The following is a 14,218-nucleotide window of genomic DNA, read 5'->3' on the forward strand; positions in this document are numbered from 1 at the left end:
GGTGTTGTGATAGTGTAGTAACAAGTATATATGTGTAGTATTGTGGAGTACTTGACTCTGGTGTTGTGATAGTGTAGTAACAAGTATATATGTGTAGTATTGTCCAGTACTTGACTCTGGTGTTGTGATAGTGTAGAAACAAGTATATATGTGTAGTATTGTCCAGTACTTGACTCTGGTGTTGTGATAGTGTAGTAACAAGTATATATGTGTAGTATTGTCCAGTACTTGACTCTGGTGTTGTGATAGTGTAGTAACAAGTATATATGTGTAGTATTATCCATTTCTTGACTCTGGTGTTGTGATAGTGTAGTAACAAGTATATATGTGTAGTATTGTGGAGTACTTGACTCTGGTGTTGTGATAGTGTAGTAACAAGTATATATGTGTAGTATTGTGGAGTACTTGACTCTGGTGTTGTGATAGTGTAGTAACAAGTATATATTTGTAGTATTGTGGAGTACTTGACTCTGGTGTTGTGATAGTGTAGTAACAAGTATATATGTGTAGTATTGTGGAGTACTTGACTCTGGTGTTGTGATAGTGTTGTAACAAGTATATATGTGTAGTTTTGTGGAGTACTTGACTCTGGTGTTGTGATAGTGTAGTAACAAGTATATATGTGTAGTATTGTCCAGTACTTGACTCTGGTGTTGTGATAGTGTAGTAACAAGTATATATGTGTAGTATTGTGGAGTACTTGACTCTGGTGTTGTGATAGTGTAGTAACAAGTATATATTTGTAGTATTGTGGAGTACTTGACTCTGGTGTTGTGATAGTGTAGTAACAAGTATATATGTGTAGTATTGTGGAGTACTTGACTCTGGTGTTGTGATAGTGTAGTAACAAGTATATATGTGTAGTATTGTGGAGTACTTGACTCTGGTGTTGTGATAGTGTAGTAACAAGTATATATGTGTAGTATTATCCATTTCTTGACTCTGGTGTTGTGATAGTGTAGTAACAAGTATATATGTGTAGTATTGTCCAGTACTTGACTCTGGTGTTGTGATAGTGTAGTAACAAGTATTTATGTGTAGTATTGTCCAGTACTTGACTCTGGTGTTGTGATAGTGTAGTAACAAGTATATATGTGTAGTATTGTCCAGTACTTGACTCTGGTGTTGTGATAGTGTAGTAACAAGTATATATGTGTAGTATTGTCCAGTACTTGACTCTGGTGTTGTGATAGTGTAGTAACAAGTATATATGTGTAGTATTGTCCAGTACTTGACTCTGGTGTTGTGATAGTGTAGTAACAAGTATATATGTGTAGTATTGTCCAGTACTTGACTCTGGTGTTGTGATAGTGTAGTAACAAGTATATATGTGTAGTATTGTCCAGTACTTGACTCTGGTGTTGTGATAGTGTAGTAACAAGTATATATGTGTAGTATTGTCCAGTACTTGACTCTGGTGTTGTGATAGTGTAGTAACAAGTATATATGTGAAGTATTGTCCAGTACTTGACTCTGGTGTTGTGATAGTGTAGTAACAAATATATATGTAGTATTGTCCAGTACTTGACTCTGGTGTTGTGATAGTGTAGTAACAAGTATATATGTGTAGTATTGTCCAGTACTTGACTCTGGTGTTGTGATAGTGTAGTAACAAGTATATATGTGTAGTATTGTCCAGTACTTGACTCTGGTGTTGTGATAGTGTAGTAACAAGTATATATGTGTAGTATTGTCCAGTACTTGACTCTGGTGTTGTGATAGTGTAGTAACAAGTATATATGTGTAGTATTGTCCAGTACTTGACTCTGGTGTTGTGATAGTGTAGTAACAAGTATATATGTGTAGTATTGTCCAGTACTTGACTCTGGTGTTGTAGTATTTACAGACCACATGACTCTTGAAGTCGTAACTACTTTCATTTGTTTTTAAACCAAATGTCCAAACTTCAGATTTAAAAGCTGCTGGACTCACTGTATCCTCTCGTCCTCAGTCATCGTTCTTCCTTCAGCTGTGGATGTGTGATGTAATGATTGCTGCCGCCTAGAGGCCGGAAGTTTAATTGCAACACAAACATGAAAAAACTTTTATATTTTCATGTTGATAGTATTTAAAGATACAATATGTTGTTCTATGTAAAAGTTCCTTCACGATGATGTCACGAGGAACAGGATGAACACAGAAGGTCAAACAGACACTTTCCCACTTCTTCAATATTGATCTGAGTCTCTGGTCCTGCAGCTTCTTCTGGAGGATCAGAGCCACGAGGAGGAACTTAGACTCTGAATAAACGTCGCAGTAGAAAACATGTGAAGATGAAATGGTGAAGATAAACTTCTGTGTCTCCACAGTGTCCACAGACATGAAGATCACGCCCAAGCAAGCTCCTCTCTACGTGAGTATGCCTCTAGTGGTCTGCTGGAGAACTGCATGATAGACCAGAGCAGTTGGATCTTCACGTGTTCTTTACTCTTGTGGAATGTTCTGAACAAACTCTGACAACATCTGGAACATGAGAACAAGTCGCTGCAGATCCTGGTGTAGAATGTTGACCCAGAACCACTGATGATGATGATGAAGATGAAGAAGATGAAGATGACGATGATGATGAAGATGATGATGATGATGATGATGATGATGAAGATGAAGAAGATGATGAAGAATATAGTATATTAGTATATTATGTTATAGTATAGTATATTATATTGTTATATTATAGTATAGTATAGTATGTTATGATATAGTATAGTATGTAGTATAATATATTATTTTATAGTATATTATGTTATGTTATAGTATATTATATTATATTGTTATATTATAGTATAGTATAGTATATTATGTTATAGTATATTATGTTATATTATAGTATAGTATAGTATGTTATAGTATATTATATTATGTTATAGTATAGTATAGTATATTATGATATAGTATAGTATATAGTATAATATATTATTTTATAGTATATTATGTTATGTTATAGTATAGTATAGTATAGTATATTATGTTATATTATAGAATAGTATAGTATATTATGTTATAGTATAGTATAGTATGTTATAGTTTATTATATTATGTTATAGTATATTATATTATGTTATATTATAGTATATTATGTTATGTTATATTATAGTATATAGTATAGTATAGTATATTATGTTATATTATAGTATAGTATATTATGTTATAGTATATTATATTATGTTATATTATAGTATATTATGTTATATTATAGTATATTATGTTATATTATAGTTTATAGTATAGTATAGTATAGTAGATTATGTTATATTACAGTATAGTATATTATGTTTTAGTATAATATAGTATATTGTTTAAAATTAAGATATTTCATCCATAAAACAATTGTATTCTTGAGTTTATGTTCTAATCACACGACTAATAAATATTTATTATTTTCATGACTTAACTCTAGTGACTTGTGAACCCTTGAGTGTCCATGAACCCTTGAGTGTCCATGAACCCTTGAGTGTCCATGAACCCTCGAGTGTCCATGAACCCTTGAGTGTCCATGAACCCTTGAGTGTCCATGAACCCTTGAGTGTCCATGAACCCTCGAGTGTCCATGAACCCTTGAGTGTCCATGAACCCTCGAGTGTCCATGAACCCTTGAGTGTCCATGAACCCTCGAGTGTCCATGAACCCTTGAGTGTCCATGTACCCTCGAGTGTCAATGAACCCTTGAGTGTCCATGAACCCTTGAGTGTCCATGAACCCTCGAGTGTCCATGAACCCTCGAGTGTCCATGAACCCTTGAGTGTCCATGAACCCTCGAGTGTCCATGAACCCTTGAGTGTCCATGTACCCTCGAGTGTCAATGAACCCTTGAGTGTCCATGAACCCTTGAGTGTCCATGAACCCTCGAGTGTCCATGAACCCTCGAGTGTCAATGAACCCTTGAGTGTCCATGAACCCTTGAGTGTCCATGAACCCTCGAGTGTCAATGAACCCTTGAGTGTCCATGAACCCTTGAGTGTCCATGAACCCTCGAGTGTCCATGAACCCTCGAGTGTCCATGAACCCTTGAGTGTCCATGAACCCTTGAGTGTCCATGAACCCTTGAGTGTCCATGAACCCTCGAGTGTCCATGAACCCTCGAGTGTCCATGAACCCTTGAGGGTCCATGAACCCTCGAGTGTCCATGAACCCTTGAGTGTCCATGAACCCTCGAGTGTCCATGAACCCTTGAGTGTCCATGTACCCTCGAGTGTCCATGAACCCTTGAGTGTCCATGAACCCTTGAGTGTCCATGAACCCTCGAGTGTCCATGAACCCTTGAGTGTCCATGAACCCTCGAGTGTCCATGAACCCTCGAGTGTCCATGAACCCTTGAGTGTCCATGAACCCTCGAGTGTCCATGAACCCTTGAGTGTCCATGAACCCTCGAGTGTCCATGAACCCTCGAGTGTCCATGAACCCTTGAGTGTCCATGAACCCTTGAGTGTCCATGAACCCTCGAGTGTCCATGAACCCTCGAGTGCCCATGAACCCTTGAGTGCCCATGAACCCTCGAGTGTCAATGAACCCTTGAGTGTCCATGAACCCTCGAGTGTCCATGAACCCTTGAGTGTCCATGAACCCTCGAGTGTCCATGAACCCTCGAGTGTCCATGAACCCTCGAGTGTCCATGAACCCTTGAGTGTCCATGAACCCTTGAGTGTCCATGAACCCTCGAGTGTCCATGAACCCTCGAGTGTCCATGAACCCTCGAGTGTCCATGAACCCTCGAGTGTCCATGAACCCTCGAGTGTCCATGAACCCTCGAGTGTCCATGAACCCTCGAGTGTCCATGAACCCTCGAGTGTCCATGAACCCTTGAGTGTCCATGAACCCTCGAGTGTCCATGAACCCTCGAGTGTCCATGAACCCTCGAGTGTCCATGAACCCTCGAGTGTCCATGAACCCTCGAGTGTCTATGAACCCTTGAGTGTCCATGAACCCTCGAGTGTCCATGAACCCTTTAGTGTCCATGAACCCTTGAGTGTCCATGAACCCTCGAGTGTCCATGAACCCTTGAGTGTCCATGAACCCTCGAGTGTCCATGAACCCTTGAGTGTCCATGAACCCTTGAGTGTCCATGAACCCTTGAGTGTCCATGAACCCTTGAGTGTCCATGACCTTGTGTGACACACTGATGTCTGGTCCTCACTGTGTCCAGGGTCAGTGTGTGGTCACTGTGCAGCTGACGGACGAGGAGCTCCATGAAGACCACGTCCACTACTTCCTGCTCTTCTCTGGCAGCTCACAGAGTCACATGACCAGCACCGTCAGGTCTGGACCCAACACCCTGCAGGCCGTGTGTCCAGGTGAGTGACCCTTGACCTCTCTCTCCAGGCCCCTCTGAGGTGTTTCACTTTCATCACACACATGTGATTGGTGACACGCAGTGACAGACCTCAATCCTTGACCAATCACAGCAGAGTGGGTGTGGTTATGATCAACAAGATTTCATCAACACACACACACACACACACACACACACACACACACACACACACACACACAGTGATGATACAATAGAGTCACACATCACAACAACACACACACACACACTGATGATACAATAGAGTCACACTTCACAACAACACACACACACACACTGATGATACAATAGAGTCACACATCACAACAACACACACACACACTGATGATACAATAGAGTCACACATCAAAACAACACACACACTGATGATACAATAGAGTCACACATCAGAACAACACACACACTGATGATACAATAGAGTCACACATCACAACAACACACACATGCTGATGATACAATAGAGTCACACATCAAAACAACACACACACTGATGATACAATAGAGTCACACATCAAAACAACACACACACTGATGATACAATAGAGTCACACATCACAACAACACACACACACTGATGATACAATAGAGTCACGCATCACAACAACACACACACTGATGATACAATACAGTCACACATCAAAACAACACACACACACTGATGATACAATAGAGTCACACATCACAACAACACACACACGCTGATGATACAATAGAATCACACATCAAAACAAAACACACACACTGATGATACAATAGAGTCACACATCACAACAACACCCACACACACACTGATGAAGCACTAGAGTCACACATCAAAACAACACACACACACTGATGATACAATAGAGTCACACATCACAACAACACACACACTGATGATACAATAGAGTCATACATCACAACAACACACACATGCTGATGATACAATAGAGTCACACATCAAAACAACACACACACTGATGATACAATAGAGTCACACATCACAACAACACACACACTGATGATACAATAGAGTCACACATCAAAACAACACACACACACTGATGATACAATAGAGTCACACATCACAACAACACACACACGCTGATGATACAATAGAATCACACATCAAAACAACACACACACACTGATGATACAATAGAGTCACACATCACAACAACACCCACACACACACACTGATGATACAATAGAGTCACACATCACAACAACACCCACACACACACACTGATGACACAATAGAGTCACACATCAAAACAACACACACGCTGATGATACAATAGAGTCACACATCACAACAACACACACACGCTGATGACACAATAGAGTCACACATCAAAACAACACACACACTGATGACACAATAGAGTCACACATCAAAACAACACACACACACTGATGATACAATAGAGTCACACATCACAACAACACACACACTGATGACACAATAGAGTCACACATCACAACAACACACACAGTGATGACACAATAGAGTCACACATCACAACAACACACACACACTGATGATACAATAGAGTCACACATCACAACAACACACACACTGATGACACACTAGAGTCACACATCACAACACACACACACACTGATGATACAATAGAGTCACACATCACAACAACACACACACGCTGATGATACAATAGAGTCACACATCACAACAACACACACACTGATGACACAATAGAGACACACATCACAACAACACACACACTGATGATACAATAGAGTCACACATCAGAACAACACACACACTGATGATACAATAGAGTCACACATCAAAACAACACACACACTGATAACACAATAGAGTCACACATCACAACAACACACACACTGATGACACAATAGAGTCACACATCAAAACAACACACACACTGATGACACAATAGAGTCACACATCACAACAACACACACACTGATGACACAATAGAGTCACACATCACAACAACACACACACACTGATGACACAATAGAGTCACACATCACAACAACAACACACACACACTGATGACACAATAGAGTCACACATCACAACAACACACACACTGATGACACAATAGAGTCACACATCACAACAACACACACACTGATGACACAATAGAGTCACACATCAAAACAACACACACACACTGATGACACAATAGAGTCACACATCACAACAACACACACACACTGATGACACAATAGAGTCACACATCACAACAACACACACACACTGATGACACAATAGAGTCACACATCACAACAACACACACTGATGACACAATAGAGTCACACATCACAACAACACACACACTGATGACACAATAGAGTCACACATCACAACAACAACACACACACACTGATGACACAATAGAGTCACACATCACAACAACACACACACTGATGACACAATAGAGTCACACATCACAACAACACACACACTGATGACACAATAGAGTCACACATCAAAACAACACACACACACTGATGACACAATAGAGTCACACATCACAACAACACACACACACTGATGACACAATAGAGTCACACATCACAACAACACACACACACTGATGACACAATAGAGTCACACATCACAACAACACACACTGATGACACAATAGAGTCACACATCACAACAACACACACACTGATGACACAATAGAGTCACACATCAAAACAACACACACACTGATGACACAATAGAGTCACACATCACAACAACACACACACTGATGATACAATAGAGTCACACATCAAAACAACACACACACTGATGACACAATAGAGTCACACATCAAAACAACACACACACTGATAACACAATAGAGTCACACATCACAACAACACACACACTGATGACACAATAGAGTCACACATCAAAACAACACACACACTGATGACACAATAGAGTCACACATCACAACAACACACACACTGATGACACAATAGAGTCACACATCACAACAACACACACACACTGATGACACAATAGAGTCACACATCACAACAACAACACACACACACTGATGACACAATAGAGTCACACATCAAAACAACACACACACTGATGACACAATAGAGTCACACATCAAAACAACACACACACTGATAACACAATAGAGTCACACATCACAACAACACACACACTGATGACACAATAGAGTCACACATCAAAACAACACACACACACTGATGATACAATAGAGTCACACATCACAACAACACACACACTGATGACACAATAGAGTCACACATCACAACAACACACACAGTGATGACACAATAGAGTCACACATCACAACAACACACACACACTGATGATACAATAGAGTCACACATCACAACAACACACACACTGATGACACACTAGAGTCACACATCACAACACACACACACACTGATGATACAATAGAGTCACACATCACAACAACACACACACGCTGATGATACAATAGAGTCACACATCACAACAACACACACACTGATGACACAATAGAGACACACATCACAACAACACACACACTGATGATACAATAGAGTCACACATCAGAACAACACACACACTGATGATACAATAGAGTCACACATCAAAACAACACACACACTGATAACACAATAGAGTCACACATCACAACAACACACACACTGATGACACAATAGAGTCACACATCAAAACAACACACACACTGATGACACAATAGAGTCACACATCACAACAACACACACACTGATGACACAATAGAGTCACACATCACAACAACACACACACACTGATGACACAATAGAGTCACACATCACAACAACAACACACACACACTGATGACACAATAGAGTCACACATCACAACAACACACACACTGATGACACAATAGAGTCACACATCACAACAACACACACACTGATGACACAATAGAGTCACACATCAAAACAACACACACACACTGATGACACAATAGAGTCACACATCACAACAACACACACACACTGATGACACAATAGAGTCACACATCACAACAACACACACACACTGATGACACAATAGAGTCACACATCACAACAACACACACTGATGACACAATAGAGTCACACATCACAACAACACACACACTGATGACACAATAGAGTCACACATCACAACAACAACACACACACACTGATGACACAATAGAGTCACACATCACAACAACACACACACTGATGACACAATAGAGTCACACATCACAACAACACACACACTGATGATACAATAGAGTCACACATCAAAACAACACACACACTGATGACACAATAGAGTCACACATCAAAACAACACACACACTGATAACACAATAGAGTCACACATCACAACAACACACACACTGATGACACAATAGAGTCACACATCAAAACAACACACACACTGATGACACAATAGAGTCACACATCACAACAACACACACACTGATGACACAATAGAGTCACACATCACAACAACACACACACACTGATGACACAATAGAGTCACACATCACAACAACAACACACACACACTGATGACACAATAGAGTCACACATCAAAACAACACACACACTGATGACACAATAGAGTCACACATCAAAACAACACACACACTGATAACACAATAGAGTCACACATCACAACAACACACACACTGATGACACAATAGAGTCACACATCAAAACAACACACACACTGATGACACAATAGAGTCACACATCACAACAACACACACACTGATGACACAATAGAGTCACACATCACAACAACACACACACACTGATGACACAATAGAGTCACACATCACAACAACAACACACACACACTGATGACACAATAGAGTCACACATCAAAACAACACACACACTGATGACACAATAGAGTCACACATCACAACAACACACACTGATGATACAATAGAGTCACACATCAAAACAACACACACACTGATGACACAATAGAGTCACACATCACAACAACACACACACACTGATGACACAATAGAGTCACACATCACAACAACACACACACTGATGACACAATAGAGTCACACATCACAACAACACACACACTGATGACACAATAGAGTCACACATCACAACAACACACACACTGATGACACAATAGAGTCACACATCAAAACAACACACATCAGTTCAACAATGATTGACAGAATGTAAAGGATCAATAAAGTCTGATCTTCTAACATCAGTTTTAAATCCTAAAGTCAACATGTAAAGAATCTTCTTCATTGGAGCATCAACTGGTGAATCTTCTCTGCAGCTCACGACTGCTGCGAGGTCGTGTCCGTGACCTTGTGTTCGGTCCAGACCCAGGAGGCGCCGCCATGTCCGGGTCTCGTGGTCCCGCTGGACGAGCAGAGGTTCAGCTTCGTGCAGGATCTGGCCTTCGACATGGCTCAGTTCCTGGTGAGTGACGGACCCGCGTCGACCTCGTGACCCCGTAACTCACCTGCTTCTCTCAGGTGAGCACGGCGGGGCGCGCCGACGGCCTGGAGGGGGCGCTGCTGCTGGACGAGTGTCAGATCCCTCTGCAGGAGTGTGAGCGTCTGGACCAGAGTCTGTCTCTGGCTCTACATCACCTGCAGCTGCCGCCGGGCTGGAGCCTGCTGGGCAGCACCTGTGCAGGTGAGTCACTCAGGTGTCACTCAGGTGTCACTCAGGTGTCACTCAGGTGTGAGTCGCTCAGGTGTCACTCAGGTGTGAGTCGCTCAGGTGTGAGTCACTCAGGTGTCACTCAGGTGTGAGTCGCTCAGGTGTCACTCAGGTGTGAGTCACTCAGGTGTGAGTCGCTCAGGTGTGAGTCGCTCAGGTGTCACTCAGGTGTGAGTCGCTCAGGTGTCACTCAGGTGTGAGTCGCTCAGGTGTCACTCAGGTGTGAGTCACTCAGGTGTCACTCAGGTGTGAGTCGCTCAGGTGTGAGTCACTCAGGTGTGAGTCACTCAGGTGTCACTCAGGTGTGAGTCATCCAGGTGTGAGTCACTCAGGTGTCACTCAGGTGTGAGTCGCTCAGGTGTGAGTCACTCAGGTGTGAGTCATCCAGGTGTGAGTCACTCAGGTGTCGTCACTCAGGTGTGAGTCGCTCAGGTGTGAGTCACTCAGGTGTGAGTCACTCAGGTGTCACTCAGGTGTGAGTCATCCAGGTGTGAGTCACTCAGGTGTCACTCAGGTGTGAGTCGCTCAGGTGTGAGTCACTCAGGTGTGAGTCATCCAGGTGTGAGTCACTCAGGTGTCACTCAGGTGTGAGTCGCTCAGGTGTGAGTCACTCAGGTGTGAGTCATCCAGGTGTGAGTCTCTCAGGTGTGAGTCACTCAGGTGTGAATCACTCAGGTGTGAGTCATCCAGGTGTGAGTCACTCAGGTGTGAGTCACTCAGGTGTGAATCACTCAGGTGTGAGTCACCCAGGTGTGAGTCATCCAGGTGTGAGTCATCCAGGTGTGAATCACTCAGGTGTGAGTCACCCAGGTGTGAGTCATCCAGGTGTGAGTCATCCAGGTGTGATTCAGAGCATCCAAGAGTGAGTCATCCAGGTTTGAGTCACCCAGGTGTGAGTCATCCAGGTGTGAGTCAGTACATCCAGGTGTGAGTCATTCAGGTGTGAATCACTCAGTCGTGAGTCATCCAGGTGTGAGTCATCCAGGTGTGAGTCATCCAGGTGTGAATCACTCAGGTGTGAGTCACCCAGGTGTGAGTCATCCAGGTGTGAGTCATCCAGGTGTGATTCAGAGCATCCAAGAGTGAGTCATCCAGGTGTGAGTCATCCAGGTGTGAGTCAGTACATCCAGGTGTGAGTCACTCAGGTGTGAGTCACTCAGGTGTGAGTCACTCAGGTGTGAGTTAGTACATCCAGGTGTGATTCAGAGCATCCAGTTTTTACACACAAACACATACTTGTGAGACATGTCTCCACAAACACACACATGAGACATGTCTCTACAAACAAACACACACATGAGACATGTCTCCACAAACACACACACATGAGACGTGTCTCTACAAACAAACACACATATGAGACATGTCTCTACAAACAAACACACACATGAGACATGTCTCCACAAACACACACACATGAGACGTGTCTCTACAAACAAACACACACATGAGACATGTCTCCACAAACACACACACATGAGACGTGTCTCTACAAACAAACACACACATGAGACATGTCTCCACAAACACACACACATGAGACGTGTCCTCACAAACACACACATGAGACGTGTCTCTACAAACAAACACACACACATGAGCATGAGACGTGTCTCTACAAACAAACACACACACATAAGACGTGTCCTCACAAACACACACATGAGACGTGTCTCTACAAACAAACACACACATGAGACATGTCTCCACAAACACACACACATGAGACGTGTCTCTACAAACAAACACACACATGAGACATGTCTCTACAAACAAACACACACATGAGACATGTCTCCACAAACACACACACATGAGACGTGTCTCTACAAACAAACACACACATGAGACGTGTCTCTACAAACAAACTCACACATGAGAGGTGTGTCTCTACAAACAAACACACACATGAGACGTGTCTCTACAAACAAACACACACATGAGACGTGTCTCTACAACCAAACACACACATGAGACGTGTCTCTACAAACAAACACACACGAGACGTGTCTCTACAAACAAACACACACATGAGACGTGTCTCTACAAACAAACACACACATGAGACATGTCCTCACAAACACACACACATGAGACGTGTCCTCACAAACACACACATGAGACGTGTCTCTACAAACAAACACACACATGAGACATGTCCTCACAAACACACACACATGAGACGTGTCCTCACAAACACACACATGAGACGTGTCCTCACAAACACACACACATGAGACATGTCCTCACAAACACACACACATGAGACATGTCTCTACAAACAAACACACACATGAGACATGTCCTCACAAACACACACATGAGACATGTCCTCACAAACACACACATGAGACGTGTCTCTACAAACAAACACACACATGAGACGTGTCTCTACAAACACACACACATGAGACATGTCCTCACAAACACACACACATGAGACATGTCCTCACAAACACACTCTTGTCCTCCTCAGACCTGGAGGCCCGAGAGACCCTCCTTCACTTCTCGGCTCGTCGAGGTCTGACTCGAGTCACTCACTTCCTGCTACAACAAGCCGGCGCCGCCGCCGCTCTGACGCTGATCAACAGACAAGGAGTGACGCCGGCGGCTCTGGCCCGGCAGAGAGGACACCAGGTTCTGTTGGACCTGCTCTCACGGTGAGATCCACACAACCTGACGTCTGCACACACTTGTATACACCTGTGTATGTAGATATATGTGTAGATGTGTGTATATAGATATATGTGTAGATGTGTGTCTGTAGACCGGTATGTGTATATAGATATATGTGTAGATGTGTGTATATAAATGTGTGTAGATGTGTGTGTGTAAATAAATGTGTAGATGTATGTGTATATAGATATATGTGTAGATGTGTGTATATAAATGTGTGTAGATGTGTGTGTGTAAATAAATGTGTAGATGTGTGTGTATAGATATATGTGTAGATGTGTGTCTGTAGACCGGTATGTGTATATAGATATATGTGTAGATGTGTGTATATAAATATGTGTGTAGATGTGTGTGTGTAAATAAATGTGTAGATGTGTGTGTGTATAGATATATGTGTAGATGTGTATCTGTAGACCGGTATGTGTATATAGATATATGTGTAGATGTGTGTGTATAGATATTTGTGTAGATATGTGTATATAGATATTTGTGTATATAGATGTATGTGTAGATGTGTGTGTAGATATGTGTGTGTGTAGATATTTGTGTATATAGATATATGTG

General features: G+C 42.1%; 1 protein-coding gene across 5 annotated transcripts in view; it reads left to right on the top strand.

Annotated features, from left to right (window-relative positions):
* akap13a (A-kinase anchoring protein 13a) overlaps positions 1–14,218 on the top strand; it is a 116,138-nt gene that overhangs the window by 26,882 nt on the left and 75,038 nt on the right. For all 5 annotated transcript variants that reach the window (XM_087792995.1, XM_087792997.1, XM_087792998.1 and 2 more), the window contains exons 2-6: positions 2,310–2,353; positions 5,141–5,288; positions 10,587–10,732; positions 10,789–10,951; positions 13,455–13,638. In XM_087792995.1, the coding sequence (XP_087649121.1) occupies positions 2,321–2,353; positions 5,141–5,288; positions 10,587–10,732; positions 10,789–10,951; positions 13,455–13,638 (674 nt within the window). In that variant the 5' untranslated portion in view covers positions 2,310–2,320. The remainder of the gene's footprint in view (positions 1–2,309; positions 2,354–5,140; positions 5,289–10,586; positions 10,733–10,788; positions 10,952–13,454; positions 13,639–14,218) is intronic.

Source organism: Callionymus lyra, chromosome 6 (genome assembly GCF_982586985.1).
Source record: "Callionymus lyra chromosome 6, fCalLyr1.hap1.1, whole genome shotgun sequence".
Lineage (NCBI taxonomy): Eukaryota > Metazoa > Chordata > Actinopteri > Syngnathiformes > Callionymidae > Callionymus > Callionymus lyra.